This window comes from Salvelinus alpinus, chromosome 5 (assembly GCF_045679555.1).
Source record: "Salvelinus alpinus chromosome 5, SLU_Salpinus.1, whole genome shotgun sequence".
In the NCBI taxonomy this organism is placed as follows: Eukaryota; Metazoa; Chordata; class Actinopteri; order Salmoniformes; family Salmonidae; genus Salvelinus; species Salvelinus alpinus.
The window spans coordinates 39,719,509-39,744,141 of record NC_092090.1 but is presented as its reverse complement, the minus strand read 5'-3'; the positions used below and the strand labels follow the sequence as shown (position 1 = coordinate 39,744,141).

Sequence of the window (24,633 nt, the reverse complement as noted above, 5' to 3'; positions counted from 1 at the left end):
TTTGTGCATTAGTAGCAGAATTTCTAACTTATTTGCATTCGTTTTTATTTACACGTGAATGTTGACTTCTCCATTTATGTTGTTTTTGAGTTTTCTCTGACTTTTCTTAGCGGATTTACAATCGTCGCGAATTGAATTGGGGAGTTTCAGGCCCCGGAGTGAACATAATTATACACTCGCAAAGCCGCCTAAAAACGAGGGCTACGGTGCTTATGTTGCAAACCTCCCTTGCTTTGCTAATCATTTGGACCGCCACACCAAGATGGCAACTGGGATTCCCCCAAGGGCATAAGGCGAGGGTAAGTGGATGAGGGTGTGTCTTTCAAGTGTTTGGACCGTAACCCTTGTCAGTATATCCATAATCTTTGCCTTAACTAACTTTGCTGCCTGACATGATTTGGTCAAGGGGGAAACGTTCAGCTGTTGTAATATAGAGCAGGCTCAACTTGCCCAGCAGACATAAATTGTCCAACTTGCACTTAAACCAGGGTTCCCAAACTCAGTCCTGGGCCCCCCACTGGGTGCACATTTTGTTTTTTGCCCTAGCACTACACAGCAGATTCAAATAATCAAAGCTTGATGATGAGTTAGTTATTTGAATCAGCTGTGCAGTGCTGGGGGAGAGGGGCACAGGACCATGTTTGGAAACCCTGACTTAAACAATGGGAGATGAACCAGAAATATCAGTTGTTTTCAGTAAAACATTTTTAGCTGGGCCAACTTTAAAGCAGACTCAACTTGCCCGACTGCTCAGTTCACTTGCCCCAGGCAATAGGGCAACACTTAAGGTCCCTGCTACAACTAGGTTGTAGAGTTTTTGTAGTTTTACCTGGTTACCATCAGGAGAGAAAAAAATGCCCCCACCACTCTGGGACCTGTAGTGCCACCTCTGAAGATGACATGTAGGCTATATATATACAGCTCTTATACTAAAGCACAGACATTGTTCTCAATACTGTCATTTATAATCCTTTTTAATGGTTTTAACAATTTCAATTAGATTGTCTTTGATTCATTCACTCTAAAGGTGACTGTTAAACCATTATACTTTAATAACATGTACATAATCATGTACATAAATCAAATCAACAGGTAGTTTACAGTTATACTAAAGTACTATAAATATAATATAATTTAGTAATATAGTACTAAAACATTTCTGATCATTCTCAGAAGGCATCCCCGCATCTTTAACATTACAAAACATTTCATCCAAACTCGCAATAGGAAAAGTGTCTAAATGAAGCACTAGTCAACAGTGTTCGAGGTATTCAGCCGTGTGTGGTTGTTTCGCTCCAGTTAAAGGGGCAATCCTTAGTTTTGGTAAAAAGCTGAGGGATGGGGCTGGAGAAATGTAACCACTCTCAAAATTATAGACAGCACTATGGATGCAAGGACTGACCATCCATGATATCAAAATTATAGTTATAACCATGTTTTAAATGTTTGTTTACATTTACTTTGTTTACAAACATTGTAGTAAAACAAGCTTGTATTTTGAGTTCTGATGTGGTACGACAGTTGAACTAAACTCATGCAGCATTTATAAGTTATCTTCTTCAATGGTTACATATAATACATTTATAAGTCCAAAAATGGATATAGCAACTGCAGATTGCCCCTTTTATGACCACGTCTATGCATATGTATCCAATTGATTGAATTGGAATTGTTGATTGTTAATATGTTTGGTCTTTTTTTTCACCAAAGAGTTCCGTCTCTGCCCAGCTGGGAGGCTGGATTGTATCATGCACTCTCCTTGGGCAGCCCGTCAGATCCAAGCAGATGCTCACTAGGGTCCTCCACCACGCGAGGTCCAGGTCCAGCCTGATACACAAATCAGAAATAATCACTCAGACAAACCAACTGAATATCACATCAAAATGTAGCAGATCCAAACATAATGTGTGTGTTTATAGGATCTGCATTCCTGGTGATTTCCCGTAAGCTGGTTGGAGAGAGCATCAAGCTCGCTCCCCAAAACCCTCCACTACGCCAACCCGCAGAGATGCACAGGAAACGGGCAAAGGACCCAGAGGGTGCTACCTATGTGTATGTGCCTATGTATGTGTGTGTGTGTGTACCTTAGTGCTGATTATATAGCAGATTCCCTTCACCATGGGCTCCATACCAATGGCCTGCTTCAGCTCCTCGGATAGTGTTGTCGGGGCAACCGGAAGACCCTTTAGAAACCTGACGTGGGACAGGTAAAGTCACAGGAGGGAGTGTTGTCTGACTGCGTGTGTTTGTGTGTTTGTGAGAAACTCACTGTTCTCCGTTGGTCTCTGGTGGGAAGAAGTGTTTGACCACCTGGACAAACTCTTGCACATTCTGCTGAAGAGTGTAGATCACTGCATTGGGACCTGCATCAAATGTGTATGCCACCTGGTGGAGAATAGAAAACATCATCGGTCACTGCTTATACTCAGGAAAAGAACTCTGGACCAAAGTGATAGCTTTGTTACAGCAGTGTTATAACAGTGTCAGCAGAAGGAGGGATGTGATGCTGCACTAGTCCTCTGAGACTCATGAAGAAGTACTAGATCATAGACACGGTAAAGAGGTCAATAGAACGCAGACCATGGGGGATAGAAGAAGGATGCCGGATTGGCACACATTCAACAAATCTGATCTAACAAAGTGGATATTCGTCAAATCCGCCATGATCAATGTAATGTAACAGGCCCACAATGTGTTTACAAAGTCCGATTTGGATATACTTGGCTGTTTTCACTGCATAACATTTTGAAGTAGTCCCTTTTCCGTTTCAGAAGAAGTGACTGCTAAATGCTAACTCCCGTTGTATAAGCTGGTAGCATAGAGAAATCAGTGGTGGTAGTCAGTCATTTTCTAACTAATGGAGTTGATTGGTGACGATGACATGAACATGTATTGAAGTTGACATCATTACAAGCATTATACTCCGATTTGTACCACAACATAGTGTGAAATACACATAAACAATAGCCTAATAGGCTAATTCCACTTAGGGGAAATGAGGAGATTCTGGATCTTTCCATGGCATTTCCATTGTTTTGGTCAAGTTCCATTGACTTTACCACATCTATACTTGGGCTTGTTAACACATTTTCTGTTCTTCTTGAACTGTAGAAATACTACCAGTTTCATATCTCTATTTCATAATCTCAGAATATCAACAATTACTGCACCTTGTTCTGTTTCTTAGCTTAGACCCCTTGTAGAACTGTCAATGTTCCATATGACTAGCACATTTCCATGACTAAAAGAAAGAATTAACTCCCTGATGGCGCTCACCTTTGTTTCCCTGTAGTGACGGTTATAGCGGTGCACAAGGTTGATAACACGGCGCGACACGTCGTTGAGGTAGAAGATGGGTGGGTAGGTGTCCAGGCAAGTGGCATGGAACTGATTGCTGTCCTTCATGGTCAGCTCAGCGAACGCAGTAAAGTCCCTCTTATGTACAGCCTCAATCATCTCCTTCATCCTGGCTGGGACCACAGAGTCTGCCCGGTGCTGAGGGGGAGAGCGCAAGGGTTAAGGGTAAGGGTTAATAACATATAACTCTGTGTGTGTGTGTGTACCTTCAGGAGACTGCTCGTCTCTACACTAGTTTGCATGCCAGAAGTGCTGCCAACTGGTTTCCGCTCAGCACTGACCTAAAAAGAGAGAGGGAGACAGAGAGATGGGGGTGTTGAGATTATTAAATACATGGGAGAAATGTATATGCCAACATTTGCTACAGAAAAAGCCAACTTCAGTAATGATCAGAGAGACCTACCACCAGTACAAGGACCCTGAGCTCAGGCCAGTGAGTCTCTGGCTCCACCTGCTGGGCCAGACTGTCCTTGCCATCTCCTTGCTGGCCCATAATCCACTGGACGAAGCCCCCATACATACTCCTACAGGCACTACCTGAACCCTGCCTAGAAACCACAGACAACTCCCCCTCCACTCCCATCACCCGGGACAGGGTGTACACTGGAACAGGAGAGTGGAGTGAGGAGACAAGATGGAGAGACAAAAGGAAAAGAAGGAGTAAGCATAAAACTAGTTTCACACAAGCTTTTATTTAATTTGATCCATTTAATGCTGTGTTAGGTACAAACCATTATGATGGGACACAGTCTCTTACCCAGACAGGCATAGCCGGCAGCAGAAGAGGCCAGTCCGGCTGCAGTTGGGAAGTTGTTGACAGAGCAGATGTGGACTTTATGGGACAAACCGGCCGTGTCTACATCAGCCTCCCCATCACTACGTCGCTTACGGGCCAGGCGCCGAACTGAGGAAGGAAACCATCAACAACAACACATCATTGCTTGTCCTCCCCCTTTGCCATCATATCATTACATATAGTAACTCACTCTCCCTAAGGCAGGACTGTAGTCTGGGCTGGGTTATGTCCTCCTCTTTGCCATTGAGCCAGATACGATCCTCCTGGAACGACCTGCTGCACGCCACTGTTGTGGTCGTTTTGAGCTGGGAGGAATAATGAAACAAGGCAGTAATCGTTAGTTTTTGTTGTTTTAACAAAACAGTAATATTTAGCCACTTTCTGAGCGTCTGGTGTACAATATTAGTCTTACCTGGTCTTGATGTAATGTGACACTCAAAGATGAATTTATGGGTAGAATCAACTCCTCGTCCCTCTTCCCCCCTTTGAAACAGCAATAACAACAAATCATTTACAATTCAATACATAGTCATTTCCAAAGATTGTACTGAGAACATTCTTTTCACATCATTGTGGCAATACATTTGTCATGTACCAATGCACAAACATCAACGCGTGGCTACAGTGTGGCGAGCAAGCGCTTCAATGATTCAGTCAATGTTACAATTTACGTTACATGAAGCTAGATGTGACCATCTAAGGACAGGGTACACTTGATTGACAGTGTTCTTTGGTTGACCGAGTCAGACGATCAGAGATGTCTTTAGTGGATTATACGAACATACGATACTCACAGTATTTGATAACAGCAATATTCACAGGCGCACTGCATGTTACCATGGTGAGCTTTTTGCCGCTGTCCTCGGTCATTTTGATAAAAAGTAAAACCAGTATCAATAAAATAACAAAAATTACTATAAACGCGAGACTGTCTACTATTTTGAGATCCACTGATAAAATAATGTCTGCACAACCTTAGCGCTTTACAAAACGTCTCTGTTGATTGGAGGGGTAGAGCACATGACTAAACCTCCCACCAATTAGAGCCACACATGTTCCGTCACTGAAACGAGGCAGCCAATCCTTTTGATCAGACCACGGTCGCCTGAAAATGAGGCCAGAGACACATTTAGAGGGCGTATCATGATCACAGCCAGAAATGCAGTACAGTCGTGGCCAAAAGTTTTGAGAATGACACAAATATTAATTTCCATCAAGTTTGCTGCTTCAGTGTCTTTAGATAGTTTTGTCAGATGTTACTATGGAATACTGAAGTATAATTACAAGCATTTCATAAGTGTCAAAGGATTTTATTGACAATTACATGAAGTTGATGCAAAGAGTCAATATTTGCAGTGTTGACCATTCTTTTTCAAGACCTCTGCAATCTGCCCTGGCATGCTGTCAATTAACTTCTGGGCCACATCCTGACTGATGGCAGCCCATTATTGCATAATCAATGCTTGGAGTTTGTCAGAATTTGTGGGGTTTTGTTTGTCCACCCGCCTCTTGAGGATTGACCACAAGTTCTCAATGGCATTAAGGTCTGGGGAGTTTCCTGGCCATGGACCCAAAATATCAATGTTTTGTTCCCTGAGCCACTTAGTTATCACTTTTGCCTTATGGCAAGGTGCTCCATCGTGCTGGAAGAGGCATTGTTCATCACCAAACTGTTCCTGGATGGTTGGGAGAAGTTGCTCTCGGAGGATGTGTTGGTACCATTCTTTATTCATGGCTGTGTTCTTAGACAAAATTGTGAGTGAGCCTACTCCCTTGGCTGAGAAGCATCCCCACACATGAATGGTCTCAGGATGCTTTACTGTTGGCATGACACAGGACTGATGGCAGTGCTCACCTTGTCTTCTCCGGACAAGCTTTTTTCCAGATGCCCCAAACAATCGGAAAGGGTATTCATCAGAGAAAATGACTTTACCCCAGTCCTCAGCAGTCCAATCCCTGTAACTTTTGCAGAATATCAGTCTGTCCCTGATGTTTTTCCTGGAGAGAAGTGGCTTCTTTGCTGCCCTTCTTGACACCAGGCCATCCTCCAAAAGTCTTCACCTCACTGTGCGTGCAGATGCACTCACACCTGCCTGCTGCCATTCCTAAGCAAGCTCTGTACTGGTGGTGCCCCGATCCCGCAGCTGAATCAACTTTAGGAGACGGTCCTGGCACTTGCTGGACTTTCTTGGGCGCCCCGAAGCCTTCTTCACAACAATTGAACCGCTCTCCTTGAAGTTCTTGATGATCCGATAAATGGTTGATTTAGGTGCAATCTTACTGGCAGCAATATCCTTGCCTGTGAAGCCCTTTTTTGTGCAAAGCAATGATGACGGCACGTGTTTCCTTGCAGGTAACCATGGTTGACAGAGGAAGAACAATGATTCCAAGCACCACCCTCCTTTTGAAGCTTCCAGTCTGTTATTCGAACTCAATCACCATGACAGAGTGATCTCCAGCATTGTCCTCTTCAACACTCACACCTGTGTTAACGAGAGAATCACTGACATGATGTCAGCTGGTCCTTTTGTGGCAGGGCTGAAATGCAGTGGAAATGTTTTTGGGGGATTCAGTTCATTTGCATGGCAAAGAGGGACTTTGCAATTATTTGGAATTCATCTGATCACTCTTCATAACATTCTGGAGTATATGCAAATTTCCATCATACAAACTGAGGCAGCAGACTGTGAAAATTAATATTTGTGTCATTCGTAAAACTTTTGGCCACGACTGTACAGTGACTGGATATGAATAGTAGTGTGGGGTATTTTTTACCATATGCCGTATATTAACAGCTCTTGTGTTATGTTCTTCTTGTACCGTCTGTGAAATTCTGTTCTATGAAATCATGGTTACAAGGGAAGGAAAAAACGTACAGCCTGTGTGTTATAGTAATCTAGTGTATCATTATTATTATAAGAGGAACACTTGTTTTATGATCAAGAAGAATGACTCCTTGTCTGCTTTATCAATGCTGACATTGATTTATTGGGGTGAACACTATGAACATGAAACCAAATCTCCCATGAACTTATCTCCAAATATTCAGTTACATCTTGCTTGTAAGAACATCAATGTACTGTCAGATATTGAGTATTACCTGTAGCAGGTGTACAATAGAAGCAACCATTCATATATCTGTGGTCTCACCATACACCTGTTCAATAAGAGTGAAGCAGGAAGTTCTTCAAGTGCTGTCGTAGACTAACAAGTGAGATAATTTAACAAATCCTGCTACAAATACATCTCAGCCTTTTAATGCACATATCGCATACATTTCAGAAAAGAGTATTTGAACCTAGTGAATCAAACCAACTATGTAATGTCAGCCTATACATTTCAATGTAATGCAACATATAGCCTAATACACGACCTAGGAGGCCTTGTAAAGAATATCGACTACATTTTAATACAAACTATATTTTAGACTTTTTTTCTTACACCATTGCTCTTATGTGATTATACTTGAAGTTTTTTTTTAATGAAAGCAAATATAGTGCAAACCCATATGACCAATCAATGAGTCTTCAAGCACTCAGCTCAAAGACAAAATATCATCATGATAAAACTGTGTTGATTATTTGTGGAATAAGCATTCAAATGTAAGGCTTTTTTATTTTTTAAATGTAAAACGGTTGAAGATACAGGTCAGCAAAAATGAATAAAAAAACGATGACTATACCCATGTGCTCTGTCCAGTTTGATGGTTTCACTATTGCTCAGTAGCAGCACACAGACAGTATCACAAAGCAGTCTCAAAAAAATGCAGCAGCAGGAATATACCCTAAGTTGCATTTTGTTCTGCTTCTTGTTGTGGAGAAAAAGTAAAACGTGGTGAAAATGGATATAAGAGAGAATATAGTAAGGAGTTCCAGATGCACACAGGGGCTGATGTGGTATCCCAGGGTACATCACTAATGCAGGGCCTTTGGCAAGTCAAAGATGGCCGCCAACGAACAGAGCCCTGCTCCAACCTATGTCCTGAATCCCGCCCTAACCCAGCCGTCTGACTGGCTCCTGGGCTCCTTTCAACGCATCAATCATCCTCATCATCATCTGAGTCCATCACCTTTCGTCGGTTGAACTGTGGGTAGGAGAGGGGACGCAGTCAGTTAAAAGCCTGTCGGAAATTGTGAAATTGTATTTGATCCGTGGACTCACCTTAACAGTTGTCTTTTTTTCTGTTTGCTGACTAACTTTTTCTAAGATGTCGATCAAACCAGTCTCTGAAATCTGAAAGAGACAATCCAAATGTAAGGAAGAGCCAATAGCAGATGGGTCAAGTCAGTGAAAAAAATCATAACATTTAATGTGAATTCACAAGGAAAAATATGGTCCTGCGTATGACTGCTAGGGGGCAATGCAGTCACTAGTGAAGAGAAAGAACTGGCAGGCCATCTAAGAGTTTTTTTTTGTCCAAACAGTTTAAAAAATAAATAAAGTGTGTACAAAACATTAGGAATATCTGCTCTTTCCATGACAGTCTGACTAGGTGGAAGCTATGATCCCTTATTGATGTCACTTAAATCCATGTCAATCAGTGTAGATGAAGGGGAGTAGACAGGTTAAAGAAGGATTTTTAAGCCAAGAGACAACTGAGACATGGATTGTGTATGTGTGCCATTCATAGGATGAATGGACAAGACAAAACATTTAAGTGCCTTTGAACAGGGTATGGTAGTAGGTGCCAGATTTTTGCAACGCTGCTGGGTTTTTCCACACTCAACAGTTTCCTGTGTGTATCAAGAATGGTCCACCACCCAAAGGACAACCAGCCAATTTGACACAACTGTGGGAAGCATTGGAATCAACATGGGCCAGCATTCCTGTGAAATGCTTTTGACACCTTGTAGAGTCCATGACCCAATAAATGGAGGTTGGTCTGAGGGCAAAAGGGGGTGCAACACAATAATAAGAAGGTGTTCCTAATGTTTTGTACACTGCTTTAGGTCCAGTTCTCTCACCTTTCCTCCCAGCTGGCCCATGCGGGCCATCTGTATGAGGTAATTCTCCACTGCTTTGGCCTTCTCTGGCTTCACCAGAGCCAAGTTACTCACTGCAACGCAACAAAACATAGCAGACTTTTAGGCAATGGCGCCACCTATTGCTAACCATGTGTAGGTACTGAAAGTTCCAATATCAGATCAATGATTAATTCAAACCAGGGGATATGAAAGACCTACATCTGGCGCGGGCGAACTGGTCTAGAACCTGAGCCAGCATGGAGTTCCTCATCTCTGTTTCCCTGTGAAAAGACCGAACAGAAGATTAGTTAGGCCACAGTGGCTGCATTTACACATGCAGCCCAATTGGGCTGCCTGTGTAAACGAAGCCAATTGTTTTATCACATTGACTAGCTTTATAAATAGTCTGTCACATAGTTCTTCATAAACCAGAGCTGCAAAGTGCAGGTCAATACATGCAACATTAGCAAACTACTGTGAACTAAACCAACAACAGGGGAGACATCTGTGTCTCTGAAATGTAGCTATACTCAGCGCTGAATTGTGAATGCATGACAGGAATAAAAGTTTTGATAGATAATGAAAACTAACCTCTGTTTGGCCTCCTGCTGCCCTTGCTGGTCATTTGAGGAGTCCTGGGAAGCGAGGGGAGAAAGAGACAGTCAGAAAGTCCACACATTACTCTGCCTTTTTCTTAATTGCATAAAATAAATATTTATTTTTAAACAACATCAAGAGAACAGACCAGCCACTGGATACAGGCTATTTGAGAGAATGTCTATTTAATTTGCATTAGCCAACAGGCTACTGTATCACACAGCCATGCTGAGAGCGCAAATCAGCTCTCTCTTGAAGTGTAGCCTATCCTAATATTGATATTCATTTTTCACACCCATGGCAAAGCGTTATAAAACAATGGGATTAGATCCTTGAACAACACAGTTTAACTTGTACCAAAACGTGGTTCAGAAAACAACCCTTTGCCCCCTCCCCTATCCCTACTCCTTTGGAGTTTGCAGATCTGAAGGAACCTATTGGTAGACTGGGTGGAGCCACCCCCGTATTGATTACACCTACCCGGTTCCTTCAAATCTAGTCTACCTTGAGGACAGGGATAGGGAGTTGGACTGGGATACAAAAAAAACTGTATTACAGTAGAATAGAAAGTTAATATTTACAGGTTTCTGGAAAATATTTTTATACAAAAGCTTTCAAAATAATACAATAACATTTTAAATACTTTAACATATAAGCTTCACTCAAGCTTGATAACCATGTCCCAAACCATTCACAATACTCCACGGTCTGGCATTCAAACATTTTATTGCAAACATACTTGGGTCACATTTCTCATGGAGCACAAGCAGAACTGGCAGACATGCTGCATTGCTCAGTCCAGGTCATTAATTATACAGCCTTTTGCCATGTCACCCTCATCACACAATGTGCAGTACAGTAGCTGTACAGCAGCTTACCCCTGGATTCATTTGGTTCCAAGACAGACTCTGAAAAATTAGCAACTCAAACTCAATGACAACATCTCTGTTGGAGGAAAGGATTCCTAGTGTGACTATGTCCATCCCATTCCCAATCTTTTGATTGATAATCTCTGTCATCATGTCACTCATATTTAGGTATAACCCATTCATAGACGCTAACAACCTTTAGCGCCTATTGAGGATAGTAGGGGTGCACGATATATCGGTGAATATATCGGAATCGGATGATATTAGCTAAAAATGACAACATCGCTATCGGCCGATGTCTAGTTTAACGCCGATGTTAAAAACCGATGTCAAAGATACCATGCATACCTATATAACGTTGGCACATGACGTAATAACGGCACGTAAAATGTTGCGCTACACGTGCAACACAGCATTCCTAACCTAGCCCACACAATGTTTGCTGTGTGGATCGAGCAGTTAAAAAAGTCGAGCACTCATTTGAAAGAGTAAGAACATTTCAGCGAGACAACTCAAAGCCGAAAACCATTAAAGCCAAGATAATGGGATTCATTGCCCTTGACAATCAACCGTTCTCTGTCGTGGGTGATGTTGGCTTTCGCCGACTGGTCGAGCACCGGTACACACTACCAAGTAGTACACATTGATAGCGTCACTGCTATTAGCTTCACGCGATACATACTATGTGTAACAGTATAACTTTAGTACGTCCCCTCGCCCCGACACGGGCGCGAACCAGGGACCCTCTGCACACATCAACAACTGACACCCACGAAGCGTCGTTACCCATCGCTCCACAAAAGCCGCGGCCCTTGCAGAGCAAGGTGCAACACTACTTCTAGGTTTCAGAGCAAGTGACGTAACTGATTGAAACGCTACTAGCGCGTACCCGCTAACTAGCTAGCCATTTCACATCCGTTACACTCACCCCCCTTTCAACCTCCTCCTTTTCCGCAGCAACCAGTGATCCGGGTCAACAGCATCAATGTAACAGTATAACTTTAGTACCGTCCCCTCGCCCCGACACGGGCGCGAACCAGGGACCCTCTGCACACATCGACAACAGTCACCCACGAAGCGTCGTTACCCATCGCTCCACAAAAGCCGCGGCCCTTGCAGAGCAAGGTGCAACACTACTTCTAGGTTTCAGAGCAAGTGACGTAACTGATTGAAACGCTACTAGCGCGTACCCGCTAACTAGCTAGCCATTTCACATCCGTTACATATGGAACGCCGTTTGGGTCTGAACGTGTCAAAAAATATACAGTAGCACTGTCAAAGATGTACAAAAGAGTCTGCAAACAAGCAAGCCACGAGGTAAGACCTCGCTCATTAATGTCTTAGTCGAAATTACATATTGCCTCTTATCCGCTCGTTGTTCCTTTAAGCCATAGTTCGTACATCGCAATTGTCAGTAGAAACCACATTTGTTTAAGCAAGTCAGCCATATCAGCTATGTTTTTTAAAAAGGCAGTAAATGAGGCTGAATGAACTGTTTCGCTGCCAGACAAGGCTCCACTGACAGCCAGGTGTAGCGGTAGTAAGGATTCACTCCATGGTGCTGAAAAGAAAGCTCTGCAGTTGGGACTGCTTTATGTAGGCACTAACAGTTTGTGGGTAACGTTTGTCACCGTTATAGTGCAATTAATATATTGTTTAGTGTTGTGGCTTTGCTGGCATACATAAAACATCATAATAATGAGTTTGCCCCACCAAGATTTATATGCTAAAATTGCCATTGTATACAGGTAATCAATCTTTACTTGCAACTCTTTCGTTTTTTTAAAGGCCAACTTATCATCAATCCAAATGCCTAGCTACTTATAAAATGGGAACTAAGCTCATTTTGGGCTCCTCTCAAGGTCTAATGCATCAATTTTACGAGACCTGGAGAAAAACAAACGTGGTTTTATCCACATTTAGCATTAATTTAAGATCGGTGAGCGATTCTTGAATTGAATCAAAGCCAAGCTGAAGGTCATGAATGGCTTGCTGCACTGCATCTGCATAGAGATGTAAGCCCCAGTTATTGTTATTCTTCTTCAGGGACAAACCAACATTATTCATGTAAATAGTGAACAGTAAAGGGCTTAGTATTGAGCCTTGTGGCACTCCTTTGGTTATGTTAAGAAAATTAGACTGAACTCCATCAGAAGATATACATTGACTTCTGTCGTGCAGTTGCCTGAAAACCTTACTTTGAAATGCATTGAATTCTACGTTGGGCAGAAATGAGCGTTTCAGTCAAGAATGTTTCCTCTCACGGCCTCTACAAGCTAGAATGTTGAATAAAATATTATAGTGTACTTAACCGGTTGTCTGTGAAGTTGATCCTTTTGGCAGTAGGAATGTGAAACAATATATCCACAGGAAAGTATAATTACATAAATGTTTCAAAGCCCTGGTAATGTGTTCAGACTTCTATCACATGAAGCATGAGCAGAACCATGTAAACACATGCACGAGCTCAGCAAGTACGCACACATCTCGTGCATGTCATTTTATCTTCTGTGACTGTTTCAGGTGATAGAAATCCGAGAAGCGCTTGTTGTGCTAATTAGCTCTCTGCGCTTTGAACACCAGTGCGTAAACAGAAGGATGCCACAAAGGTGTTGTCATTGAAAAATACTGTCTGCTGCAACTGTTTTTAACCAGTTAAAACAGTGTACAGTAATGTGTACATTTTGCATTTGTGAAATTATTTAAATGTGATTTGAAGTTTTAGGGCTTTATGTTTCTAGAACCGTACCGCAATTGAGAATCGATTCAAGTTTTGATGGCTATTTTGGCTGCCAGAGCCAACACCTCTAAACAGAACATGTAAGGTCCTTGGACTAAAAGGTGTGATTTTAGGCACCTTTAGTCCAATATTGGGCTAATCTAGGTATATCTATTCAGTAAAGTGTTTTGCTTAATGAGCTTCAGAAATCAGTGCCAAACAGGCTTGCTAGATAATCCAAACAGACAATGATGTTTAGTTTATTGTTACAAACTAGGTCTTAAAAACTGACATTCACACTACTCTCGCACATGTTCACCTAAACACCTGGGCACATGCACGCGCACCAGGGGAGTGGTGGGGCGGGCACGCGATTGTCAACCCCAGAGGAGTGGGAGACGCAAGCGCCAAAGTCAACTTGTTAGCTGATCATTGTCCTGTTCATTACTTAAATGTACGTTTGTTTCGCCTATTCCTTGAAGTGTCTGCTATTCATAAATGCTGATTACATTATATCGCTTACTAGCTACTGGTAGTATAACTCGTTTCTCACTATGGCATGAGTTAGCTTGCTAACGTTAGCTAGCTATCTAGCTACAGTATCTTATAACTACTTTAGCTAGTTAACTAGGTAAAGAATTATCTGGCTGCTATGCAAACATGCAATGAACAGTAATAGAGAATTCGTTAGGTTAAAATACTCTAAACTTGAACTATAAGGCTAACACTAGCTAGCTAGCGACAGACTGAACAGTGGATCTCCATATATGGTCGGAACTATGCATTTTTGGTCCCCTCAGGTTCTCTCCTTACCCCATGTTTTGACTGCAGTTCGGCCATGCGTTGCCGCCTGATAGCCTCCAATTCGTCGTCTGCCATTGTGTTAGAATTGATAGAAAATAGGCCTTAGTGGTAAAATAAGAAAATCTGTCACTTCACGAGTCTTGTTGAACTGTTTCGTTGGGGGCCGGGCCCTGCTTCAGTATAATGTAATCGATCTCAGAATAATCCAATATGCATCCAGAATAAAGCAATCGATCCACAAAAGGATGATCTTGGTAGAAATGATGAGGGGCTGGACACCTTAGGCCAACCCATCAACCAGTCACACTTACAACATAAAATATAATTATTGTAATCATACATAAACATAAGATTGTAATTGTTTATTTTGCAACCCCACTGTCCAATAAAGCTTTTAAATTTTCTGCTGTCATCTAAAGGCCGGTGAAACAAATGACTGGGATCTCTCAGAGAATGTCTACTCTATCCTTTCTATGTACCACATAGAAAGGATAGAGTTCTTGTGTTCTGTACTCAATAACTATAATAGTATAACTAGTATTACAGAAGAGAGTGCTTTTTTAGGTACATTTCTACCTATAATAACTGAAGGATGACTTTCAACCACCTGAATAGGCCCAGGTGACAGGTGCGGGTCACAGTCAGCCAGGGGCGCGTTCATCAGGACACAACGTTTTGGAACGTTCAGATGTTTATTCTTCATAACATATTTTTATCTGACATGTAGAACAAAGGAATCATGTCGACTCTGGTCATGGCATTTCTATCTGCAACGTTCGACAATGTTTAATATCTCGTGGACAGACTACGTAAACATAAATGGTTGCGTAGATCTGGCATGATACAACGGGATGCATGAGATAATGAGCAGTATTAGTTCCGGTGCTTTGGATTAATCACGATCATGAATCGAATTTTGGAAGGAGACATTTGAACCATAGACTTGCAAAGCGAGAAGGGTGGAGCTCTTCGTTCCGGTTCCGATCTCTTCCTTTAACACATATGGACCCGGAACTTAATCAAGCATCTGACAATTACGCAAGTCATCAGTTCTGGGTTAACCGGGATTAGACAACGTTTGGCAGCTGAACGTGGCCCAGGTGAGAGATGGTGAGTGACAGACTCTCTAGTTTCCCCGGTAGGTAGTGAAGGAGAAGCGGCTGCAGAGCAGAGGAACATGGAACTTCTGACTGTGGTCCGTTATGGTGAAGACTATCTGCAGATAACACAGACCACTAACACCACTAACACAGACCACCAATGTGTTAGTAACCACTCAGCCAACCAATAGGAGTTACCAAATCATTTAGCGTTCAGTTAGCGATCGCATAGCTGACAAGGAAATAAACATAAACTGATTCTGTAGATATAAAGAAACATTTATGTCTAACTTTATATGTCCAACAGTTATACATTTAAATACACCTATTATTTATGATAAAAGCATTGAAGACTGTCTTCAACTAACCTCAACGTATGGGTAGAAAGAGGTCTCTCCCAGTATTGGCCCGTCTCAAAGCGCATCTTGTACACCGCTGGAGTGAAATTTTCTCTGGTGATGAGTCCTGGGCAGCGCCCATCATCATTAGTAGTCCTGAGAAGAAATTATTTGAAATTACATTACAACGGAACGACTTGATTTGCGTAGTGTTAGCTAGCTACATAGTTGTCTTTGCTGTCTTTGTATCCAAGATAATTGTGTAGTTTAGAGTAATTATCGAGGTTACCTAGCCAGCTACACTTTCAAACAAAGTCAACAACGCAGCCACTGCTAGCTAGCCTACTTCACCAGCCAGCAGTACTATATCATTTTAGTCAATAAGATTTTTTGCAACGTAAGCTTAACTTTCTGAACATTCGAGACGTGTAGTCCACTTGTCATTCCAATCTCCTTTGCATTAGCGTAGCCTCTTCTGTAGCCTGTCAATTATGTGTCTGTCTATCCCTCTTCTCTCCTCTCTGCACAGACCATACAAACGCTTCACACCGCGTGGCCGCCGCCACTCTAACCTGGTGGTCCCAGCGCGCACGACCCACGTGGAGTTCCAGGTCTCCGGCAGCCTCTGGAACTGCCGATCTGCGGCCAACAAGGCAGAGTTCATCTCAGCCTATGCTTCCCTCCAGTCCCTCGACTTCTTGGCACTGACGGAAACATGGATTACCACTGATAACACTGCTACTCCTACTGCTCTCTCCTCGTCTGCCCACGTGTTCTCGCACACCCCGAGAGCTTCTGGTCAGCGGGGTGGTGGCACTGGGATCCTCATCTCTCCCAAGTGGACATTCTCTCTTTCTCCCCTGACCCATCTGTCTATCGCCTCCTTTGAATTCCATGCTGTCACAGTTACCAGCCCTTTCAAGCTTAACATCCTTATCATTTATCGCCCTCCAGGTTCCCTTGGAGAGTTCATCAATGAGCTTGACGCCCTGATAAGTTCCTTTCCTGAGGATGGCTCACCTCTCACAGTTCTGGGTGACTTTAACCTCCCCACGTCTACCTTTGACTCATTCCTCTCTGCCTCCTTCTTTCCACTCCTCTCCTCTTTTGACCTCACCCTCTCACCTTCCCCCCCTACTCACAAGGCAGGCAATACGCTTGACCTCATCTTTACTAGATGCTGTTCTTCCACTAATCTCATTGCAACTCCCCTCCAAGTCTCCGACCACTACCTTGTATCCTTTTCCCTCTCGCTCTCATCCAACACTTCCCACACTGCCCCTACTCGGATGGTATCGCGCCGTCCCAACCTTCGCTCTCTCTCCCCCGCTACTCTCTCCTCTTCCATCCTATCATCTCTTCCCTCTGCTCAAACCTTCTCCAACCTATCTCCTGATTCTGCCTCCTCAACCCTCCTCTCCTCCCTTTCTGCATCCTTTGACTCTCTATGTCCCCTATCCTCCAGGCCGGCTCGGTCCTCCCCTCCTGCTCCGTGGCTCGACGACTCATTGCGAGCTCACAGAACAGGGCTCCGGGCAGCCGAGCGGAAATGGAGGAAAACTCGCCTCCCTGCGGACCTGGCATCCTTTCACTCCCTCCTCTCCACATTCTCCTCTTCTGTCTCTGCTGCTAAAGCCACTTTCTACCACTCTAAATTCCAAGCATCTGCCTCTAACCCTAGGAAGCTCTTTGCCACCTTCTCCTCCCTCCTGAATCCTCTTCCCCTCCTCCCCTCCTCCCTCTCTGCGGATGACTTCGTCAACCATTTTGAAAAGAAGGTCGACGACATCCGATCCTCGTTTGCTAAGTCAAACGACACCGCTGGTTCTGCTCACACTGCCCTACCCTGTGCTTTGACCTCTTTCTCCCCTCTCTCTCCAGATGAAATCTCGCGTCTTGTGACGGCCGGCCGCCCAACAACCTGCCCGCTTGACCCTATCCCCTCCTCTCTTCTCCAGACCATTTCCGGAGACCTTCTCCCTTACCTCACCTCGCTCATCAACTCATCCTTGACCGCTGGCTACGTCCCTTCCGTCTTCAAGAGAGCGAGAGTTGCACCCCTCCTGAAAAAACCTACACTCGATCCCTCCGATGTCAACAACTACAGACCAGTATCCCTTCTTTCTTTTCTCTCCAAAACTCTTGAACGTGCCGTCCTTGGCCAGCTCTCCTGCTATCTCTCTCAGAATGACCTTCTTGATCCAAATCAGTCAGGTTTCAAGACTAGTCATTCAACTGAGACTGCTCTTCTCTGTGTCACGGAGGCGCTCCGCACTGCTAAAGCTAACTCTCTCTCCTCTGCTCTCATCCTTCTAGACCTATCGGCTGCCTTTGATACTGTGAACCATCAGATCCTCCTCTCCACCCTCTCCGAGTTGGGCATCTCCGGCGCGGCCCACGCTTGGATTGCGTCCTACCTGACAGGTCGCTCCTACCAGGTGGCGTGGCGAGAATCTGTCTCCGCACCACGTGCTCTCACCACTGGTGTCCCCCAGGGCTCTGTTCTAGGCCCTCTCCTATTCTCGCTATACACCAAGTCACTTGGCTCTGTCATATCCTCACATGGTCTCTCCTATCATTGCTATGCAGACGACACACAATTAATCTTCTCCTTTCCCCCCTCTGATAACCAGGTGGCGAATCGCATCTCTGCATGTCTGGCAGACATATCAGTGTGGATGACGGATCACCACCTCAAGCTGAACCTCGGCAAGACGGAGCTGCTCTTCCTCCCGGGGAAGGACTGCCCGTTCCATGATCTCGCCATCACGGTTGACAACTCCATTGTGTCCTCCTCCCAGAGTGCTAAGAACCTTGGCGTGATCCTGGACAACACCCTGTCGTTCTCAACTAACATCAAGGCGGTGACCCGTTCCTGTAGGTTCATGCTCTACAACATTCGCAGAGTACGACCCTGCCTCACACAGGAAGCGGCGCAGGTCCTAATCCAGGCACTTGTCATCTCCCGTCTGGATTACTGCAACTCGCTGTTGGCTGGGCTCCCTGCCTGTGCCATTAAACCCCTACAACTCATCCAGAACGCCACAGCCCGTCTGGTGTTCAACCTTCCCAAGTTCTCTCACGTCACCCCGCTCCTCCGCTCTCTCCACTGGCTTCCAGTTGAAGCTCGCATCCGCTACAAGACCATGGTGCTTGCCTACGGAGCTGTGAGGGGAACGGCACCTCCGTACCTTCAGGCTCTGATCAGGCCCTACACCCAAACAAGGGCACTGCGTTCATCCACCTCTGGCCTGCTCGCCTCCCTACCTCTGAGGAAGTACAGTTCCCGCTCAGCCCAGTCAAAACTGTTCGCTGCTCTGGCACCCCAATGGTGGAACAAACTCCCTCATGACGCCAGGTCAGCGGAGTCAATCACCACCTTCCGGAGACACCTGAAACCCCACCTCTTTAAGGAATACCTAGGATAGGATAAAGTAATCCTTCTAACCCCCCCCCCCCCCCCCCTTAAAAGAGTTAGATGCACTATTGTAAAGTGGTTGTTCCACTGGATATCATAAGGTGAATGCACCAATTTGTAAGTCGCTCTGGATAAGAGCGTCCGCTAAATGACTTAAATGTAAATGTAATGTAAATTATATAAAATACTGAATACATTCGACATTGGTTTGATATGATCCTTAAATAAGCCTTGGCTCATTAACATTACTACCGGTATATATTCATGTTTGATAATATTATGCAGCCCTACTGAAAGAGGCTGTAGAGGTGAATCTGAAATTGCTAAAATAAATACTAAATGTGTATTTGTCTATTAAATTGATTATTATGGAGCTGCTAAGTAACTATTGTGTTAATTTCCATTCTGTCTATGCTAACTGGTGCTGCAGCACTCTCTGTGATGAGGTTACCCTGTGGTGAGAAGGTTCCAGGGTGAAGTGGAGGGATCCATGCGATGCAGGCTGAGGGCCATGTGGGCTCCAGGGACGCCCCTCCCGGTGTTCAGGACGTGAGTGGTCAGGGGGCTGTATGGAGCTGCCATCTCTGTATTCTACAGCGCATACACCGACAGCATAGTGAGTAAGCATTATGGACATATGGCTACTGTAACTTTGCACAATATATACAGAAAGCTGTAGGCTAACTGTAGCCTATAAATTATGTATTATTTGGGTTAAAATAGAAGGTAGGCCTAGCTGAACCCTTAATGTCTATGAGCTGAACTAACCCAACATTTGTTAGATTGACCATCTTTTACTTTCGCTTTATTATTTTCATACATTTCATAACAATCCTGCAGACAAACGAATGTCACATGTCAATAATTTCGGTTTATAATATTGTAATACAAAAAACACTATTTCTGAAAATCAAAAGCAATATATTAGCCTACCGTGTATTCACCCAAAAGATGACCCTTTATGTGCTGTAATCGGCTGGTACTCATGCGCGCTGATTTCAAAGTAATCCCAAACCAGTTTCCCCCTCTAGTGAAAAGTATGGCATTTACGGTGAATTAACTGTAACAGATTTTAAGCACAAATTCAAAACTCACGAGGTTATTCATATGACTAGGGCTGCTCTGTTTGCTGTTGCAACTTACATATCTCGTTGGGAGGAACATCAGCATTTATTAATGGTTCAGAGTATGCAAACATCCCAGTCACAAATGGCCTTTTAACATTTTTGGAAACAGGCTTGGGTCAAAGTGCGATTTAGCACACGTTAGATAAGTCCTTAATAATGATAATCGTGAGGATTGTAGGCCTAAATGCCATTATTAGCATAATTGTGTAGCCTAACATCGGTTCAGTCAGGGTGAATAACATATCGCCTACTGCTCTACACAGGGGAGCAAGCTTAAAAACATCCCAACACTGCTCTATGAGTTGCTTTATTTCCCTTTCAATCCAGTTTAGAAGCTAGTTGTATATAATGAACTGTGCATTCAGAAAGTATTCAGACCCCTTGACTTTTTTCAAATGTTGTTACATTACAGCCTTATTCTAAAATTGATTACATAGATTTTTTCCCTCATCACTCAACACACAATACCCCATTATGATAAAGCAAAAACTGTTTTTGTTAGCAATTTTTTTTTTTAACTGAATTTAATTTCATTTAATTTACATAAGTATTCAGACCCTTTACTTAGTACTTTGTTGAAGCACCTTTGGCAGTTATTACAGCTTCGAGTCTTCTTGGGTATGAAACTACAAGCTTGGCACACCTGTATTTGGGGATTTTCTCCCATTCTTCTCTGCAGATCCTCTCAAACTCTGGCAGGTTGAATGGGGAGCTGCGATGCACAGCTATTTTCAGGTCTCTCCAGGGATGTTCGATCGGGTTCAAGTCCAGGCTCTGGCTGGGCCACTCAAGGACATTCAGAGACTTGTGCCGAAGCCACTCCAGTGTTGTCTTGTCTGTGTGCTTAGGGTCGGAAGGTGAAGGTGAACCTTCGTCCCCAGGCTGAGGTCCTGAGCGCTCTGGAGCAGGTTTTCATCAAAGATCTCTCTGTACTTTGCTCCGTTTATCTTTCCCTCGATCCTGACTAGTCTCCCAGTCCCTGCAGCTGAAAAACATCCCCACAGCATGATGCTGACACCACCATGATTCACGGTAGGGATGGTTCCAGGTTTCCTCCAGATGTGACGCTTGGCATTCAGGCCAGATAGTTCAATCTTGGTTTCATCAGACCAGAGAATCTTGTTTCTCATGCATGGTCTGAGAGTCATTTCGGTGCCTTTTGGCAAACTCTTAGCAGGCTGTCATGTGCCATTTACTGAGGAGTGGCTTCTGTCTGGCCACTCCACCATAAAGGCCTGATTGGTGGAGTGCTGCAGAGATAGTTGTCCTTCTGGAAGGTTCTCCCATCTCGACAGAGGAACTCTGGAGTTCTGTCAGAGTGACCATTGGGTTCTTGGTCACCTCCCTGACCAAGGCCCTTCCCCCCTGATTGTTCAGCTTGGCCGGGCAGCCAGCTCTAGGAAGAGTCTCAAGGATGATCAATGGTAACAGGATGCACCTGAGCTCAATTTCGAGTATCATAGCAAAGGGTCTGAATAGTTATGTAACATTTTTTAATATATATTTTTTAATAAATTAGCAAACATTTTTTTTTAAATGTGTTTTTGCTTTGTTATTATGGGGTATTGCGTGTAGATTGATGAGGGAAAAAATGTCATTAATACATTTTTGAATAAGGCTGTAACTTAACAAAATGTGGAAAAAGTTAAGAGGTCTGAATACTTTCCAAATGTACTGTATGTAAACTTTGTTGAAACTCCACTGTCTGTATTCTGTCTCTAAATGTTGTATATCACTAGCAGCTGCAACACTATATCACCAAATAAAATTCTGAGTATGTGTAAATGTACTTGGCGAATAAAGGTGATTCTGAGAGATAAAAAGCATCTTGCTCTCCCCATCCTCTCTGTAACACTCACATACTGTACACACACAGTTTACACACGTTCCGCTGTGTCTGATATTGAGCTTTACAATGTTTGTTGTTCAGGCAGCATTAGTTACACACACTACAGCATTGAATTTCATCCTGTTTCCATTTATTACACACACACAGACACGGGAACCAAGCAACTGATTCTTATTCTCCCTAACCCCAAACTCTAAACCTGACTCGTAACCCTAATTTTCACCCTAACCCCTAAGCCTTAAATAACCTATTTTCTTGTGGGGACTGGCGAAATGTCCCCACTTGTCCGAAACTTCCTTCTGGCCCCCACTAGGATAGTAAAACCAAACAAACACACACACACACACACACACACACACACACACACACACACACAATGATTTAAAAAAAAACACTCCCAGAGGTGTTTTTAATCAATATGAAAATACCTTTACTACTGTGACAGTGTGAGTAGTGTTTCCACTTGGCTTCTTCATGAATGCAAACAGAACTAACAAAACATCTAACACCACTGGAATTATAATAAACAATTAACATTGTTGTTTTCTTCTCGCTTTAAAAAACATTAACAAATTAAAAAAACTATAACAAAATGCTGGATTAAAATCGTACAGCTGACCTAATACAGTAAAGTTTTACAGTAATACACAATATTACACATGGACTGGGCCGGGGCCTCTCCTCAGCTCATAGCGCCAGGTACATAGAGGAAGAGATGGGTTACTGTCTCCTCATACCTAATACAGGCAGGTAGTAATACAGCAGAGAGATAACATTACACAGACATAAGGGGGGGGGATTAACTGATGGACAAGTATCAACTGATGGACAACTGATACCATGCTCTGGTAGTGATATGATATACAGAAAACAAAGTAACTCAAGTCACCGAAAAACTATGATTGCGACATCTATAGTATGCTCATTTCAGATACCCTCAGTCTCTCAATATGCATGTCAAATTTATACGAACTGGTAATCAGAATGTTTTTCTGGAAAATATGAAGACGGGCTAAAAAGAACATAAGAAAATTATGAATATAGAAATTATTTCACTTTCCTGTTCTGGTTAATAATTACACTCTACATATAAAATGTGTGTTTAATCTAAGCTGATCTCAGTGGTGAATATCCAAGGGAGATACTTGATTTCTGATAAACTATAATTACAGTGTGTCCTTGTATGTGTGCTGTTGATGTATATGTGGATATAGAATACAATGTAACTGGTTGGTTAGACAGGAGTGGGGCCTCTGAATCAGTTGTTGGCATGGTAACTTCTTGACAAGATGTTCTCTTCCTCTATGTCTGGCGCTCCTCCGTTTCTTCTCTGTTTCCATCCTCACATCTCGTCCTCAGGGTCAGAGCTGTGGTTATTCATCTGTAACACACACACACACTCAATCAGCAACAGTGTGTCAAAACACCAAAGAGTGTTTTGTTCAGGTAAGGCTACCCTCTCCAGGGTGATTATACACAGTGATGAGGAAGGTCTGGAGGATAATAGTCTTCTATATAAACACCCACTCATCTGTCAGGGTAAGAGCATCCTGTCCTGCTTTCGTTTGTCCTATTTTCAATCTCTCTTTCTTTCGCTCTCTTGCTTTTACTCTCAGATTTTCTTTGTGTGTTTGAGTTGCATGTCAGTTATGAGTGTGAACTGTGCGTGGGTGAGATGAACCCAGAATGAGATCTTCAAGTGTCATGCTATTGATGTGTCTGTATTACTCAAAATGACTGATGGCTATGGATTTGTTGCTCTTGTCACTGTTCTCTTTGTGTGTATGTGTGTGTGTGTTTCTGTGTGTGTGTGTTTCTGTGTGTATGTGTGTGTGTGTTTCTGTGTGTATGTGTGTGGCGATAAGCACTTTATTTCTGCTGCATGGCGAATCACTCTGACAACTGCTAAATCACAGCCATCCATAGGACATGCTTAGGTCCTCATGTTGCTCTGAGACAAGGAGAAAGCACTCCCACTCACATTCAGATATTCTCCACACACAGACATCAAGCCAGTTACCGTGTGATCATCGTCGCTGGCCTCCCCGAGTTCGGGGCTCTCTCTCTGGATGCAGCGGCGTGGGGGGGACAGGGGGGAGGGGGAGCGGTCACCGCTGCTGGCGGAGGGGGGGTACGGTGACCCGGCCAAACTGCCCTCCCTCACGGGAGACCCTAAAAAACATGGCGTGAGAGGGAGTGAATAGGAGTGAACATTCACTAAGTTCCCTCTATAGGGCAGATTAGTGTTGGTGTGCCTGTGCTCACTTTCAATCTAAACCATCGATGGTCAACTTCAATTTTTATTTGTCGGTACAGTATGTGTGTCGTTGAAAGGACAAAGGTGCAGTTTGTCCATGTGGCCACATGAGGGCAGCAGCAGCTACAACACTTCCATGTAGGGCTTTGTATTTATTCTCCTATAAGCCTTCTTTCGCCATCTCTGTACTTCTCACTGTCATTCTTCTGCACTGATTCGTAAGAACTGTACAGGTGAAAGCACACACTGTGGCTTCCCCTATCATGCTTTACTGCTGTTTCACCTGTCCACTCCCCTGTCTCTCTTTCTGATTGGTTGTCTCACCTGTGTGGTCCCGCCTCTGTGTGTCCATCCTGTCCAGGTTGTCGAGCAGCCCGTCAATCTGTGTCTTTATCAGAGTCAGCTCCCTCTTAATGACCTGCAGCTCCTCCATCCGCA

The 24,633-nt window shown here is 43.6% G+C and overlaps 3 protein-coding genes and 1 pseudogene across 4 annotated transcripts in view; all 4 read right to left on the bottom strand.

Moving 5' to 3' along the window:
• Window positions 1-956: 956 nt before the first annotated feature.
• LOC139576148 (diphosphomevalonate decarboxylase-like) lies at window positions 957-5,174 on the bottom strand. Its single transcript, XM_071401881.1, has 10 exons — window positions 4,948-5,174; window positions 4,566-4,636; window positions 4,344-4,458; window positions 4,115-4,261; window positions 3,761-3,960; window positions 3,564-3,638; window positions 3,277-3,495; window positions 2,270-2,385; window positions 2,085-2,193; window positions 957-1,827 (listed from the first exon to the last, which is right to left on the bottom strand). Exons 1-10 carry the CDS (start codon window positions 5,021-5,023, stop codon window positions 1,747-1,749), a joined length of 1,209 nt encoding a protein of 402 aa, XP_071257982.1. The 5' UTR covers window positions 5,024-5,174; the 3' UTR covers window positions 957-1,746.
• A 2,220-nt stretch (window positions 5,175-7,394) lies between these two features.
• On the bottom strand, window positions 7,395-14,308 carry LOC139576147 (programmed cell death protein 5-like). The gene is made up of 6 exons (XM_071401880.1): window positions 14,116-14,308; window positions 9,709-9,752; window positions 9,337-9,398; window positions 9,118-9,209; window positions 8,315-8,386; window positions 7,395-8,237 (listed from the first exon to the last, which is right to left on the bottom strand). The coding sequence occupies exons 1-6, from the start codon at window positions 14,179-14,181 to the stop codon at window positions 8,190-8,192; spliced, it is 384 nt and encodes a 127-aa protein (XP_071257981.1). The 5' UTR covers window positions 14,182-14,308; the 3' UTR covers window positions 7,395-8,189.
• A 471-nt stretch (window positions 14,309-14,779) lies between these two features.
• On the bottom strand, window positions 14,780-21,572 carry LOC139576146 (5-hydroxyisourate hydrolase-like; annotated as a pseudogene).
• A 474-nt stretch (window positions 21,573-22,046) lies between these two features.
• LOC139576145 (RNA-binding Raly-like protein) overlaps window positions 22,047-24,633 on the bottom strand; it is an 81,282-nt gene continuing 78,695 nt past the window's right edge. For both annotated transcript variants that reach the window (XM_071401878.1, XM_071401877.1), the window contains 3 exons: window positions 24,520-24,633; window positions 23,959-24,110; window positions 22,047-23,319 (listed from right to left, as the gene is read on the bottom strand). In XM_071401878.1, coding sequence (XP_071257979.1) covers window positions 23,281-23,319; window positions 23,959-24,110; window positions 24,520-24,633 — 305 coding nt within the window. In that variant the 3' untranslated portion in view covers window positions 22,047-23,280. The remainder of the gene's footprint in view (window positions 23,320-23,958; window positions 24,111-24,519) is intronic.

What these genes read in the sequence shown, in the direction of transcription:
- LOC139576147 (XM_071401880.1), bottom strand. Translation starts at nt 14,181, where the DNA reads ATGGCAGACGACGAATTGGAGGCTATCAGGCGGCAACGCATGGCCGAA. An exon ending in AACTGCAGTCAAAACATGGG is followed by an intron (nt 9,753 to 14,115) that starts GTAAGGAGAGAA and finishes CTCGCTTCCCAG; the next exon opens with GACTCCTCAAATGACCAGCA. An exon ending in AAAAAAAGACAACTGTTAAG is followed by an intron (nt 8,238 to 8,314) that starts GTGAGTCCACGG and finishes TCCTACCCACAG; the next exon opens with TTCAACCGACGAAAGGTGAT.
- LOC139576148 (XM_071401881.1), bottom strand. Translation starts at nt 5,023, where the DNA reads ATGACCGAGGACAGCGGCAAAAAGCTCACCATGGTAACATGCAGTGCG. An exon ending in TATTGCTGTTATCAAATACT is followed by an intron (nt 4,637 to 4,947) that starts GTGAGTATCGTA and finishes GCTGTTTCAAAG; the next exon opens with GGGGGAAGAGGGACGAGGAG. An exon ending in CCAGAGACCAACGGAGAACA is followed by an intron (nt 2,194 to 2,269) that starts GTGAGTTTCTCA and finishes GTCCCACGTCAG; the next exon opens with GTTTCTAAAGGGTCTTCCGG.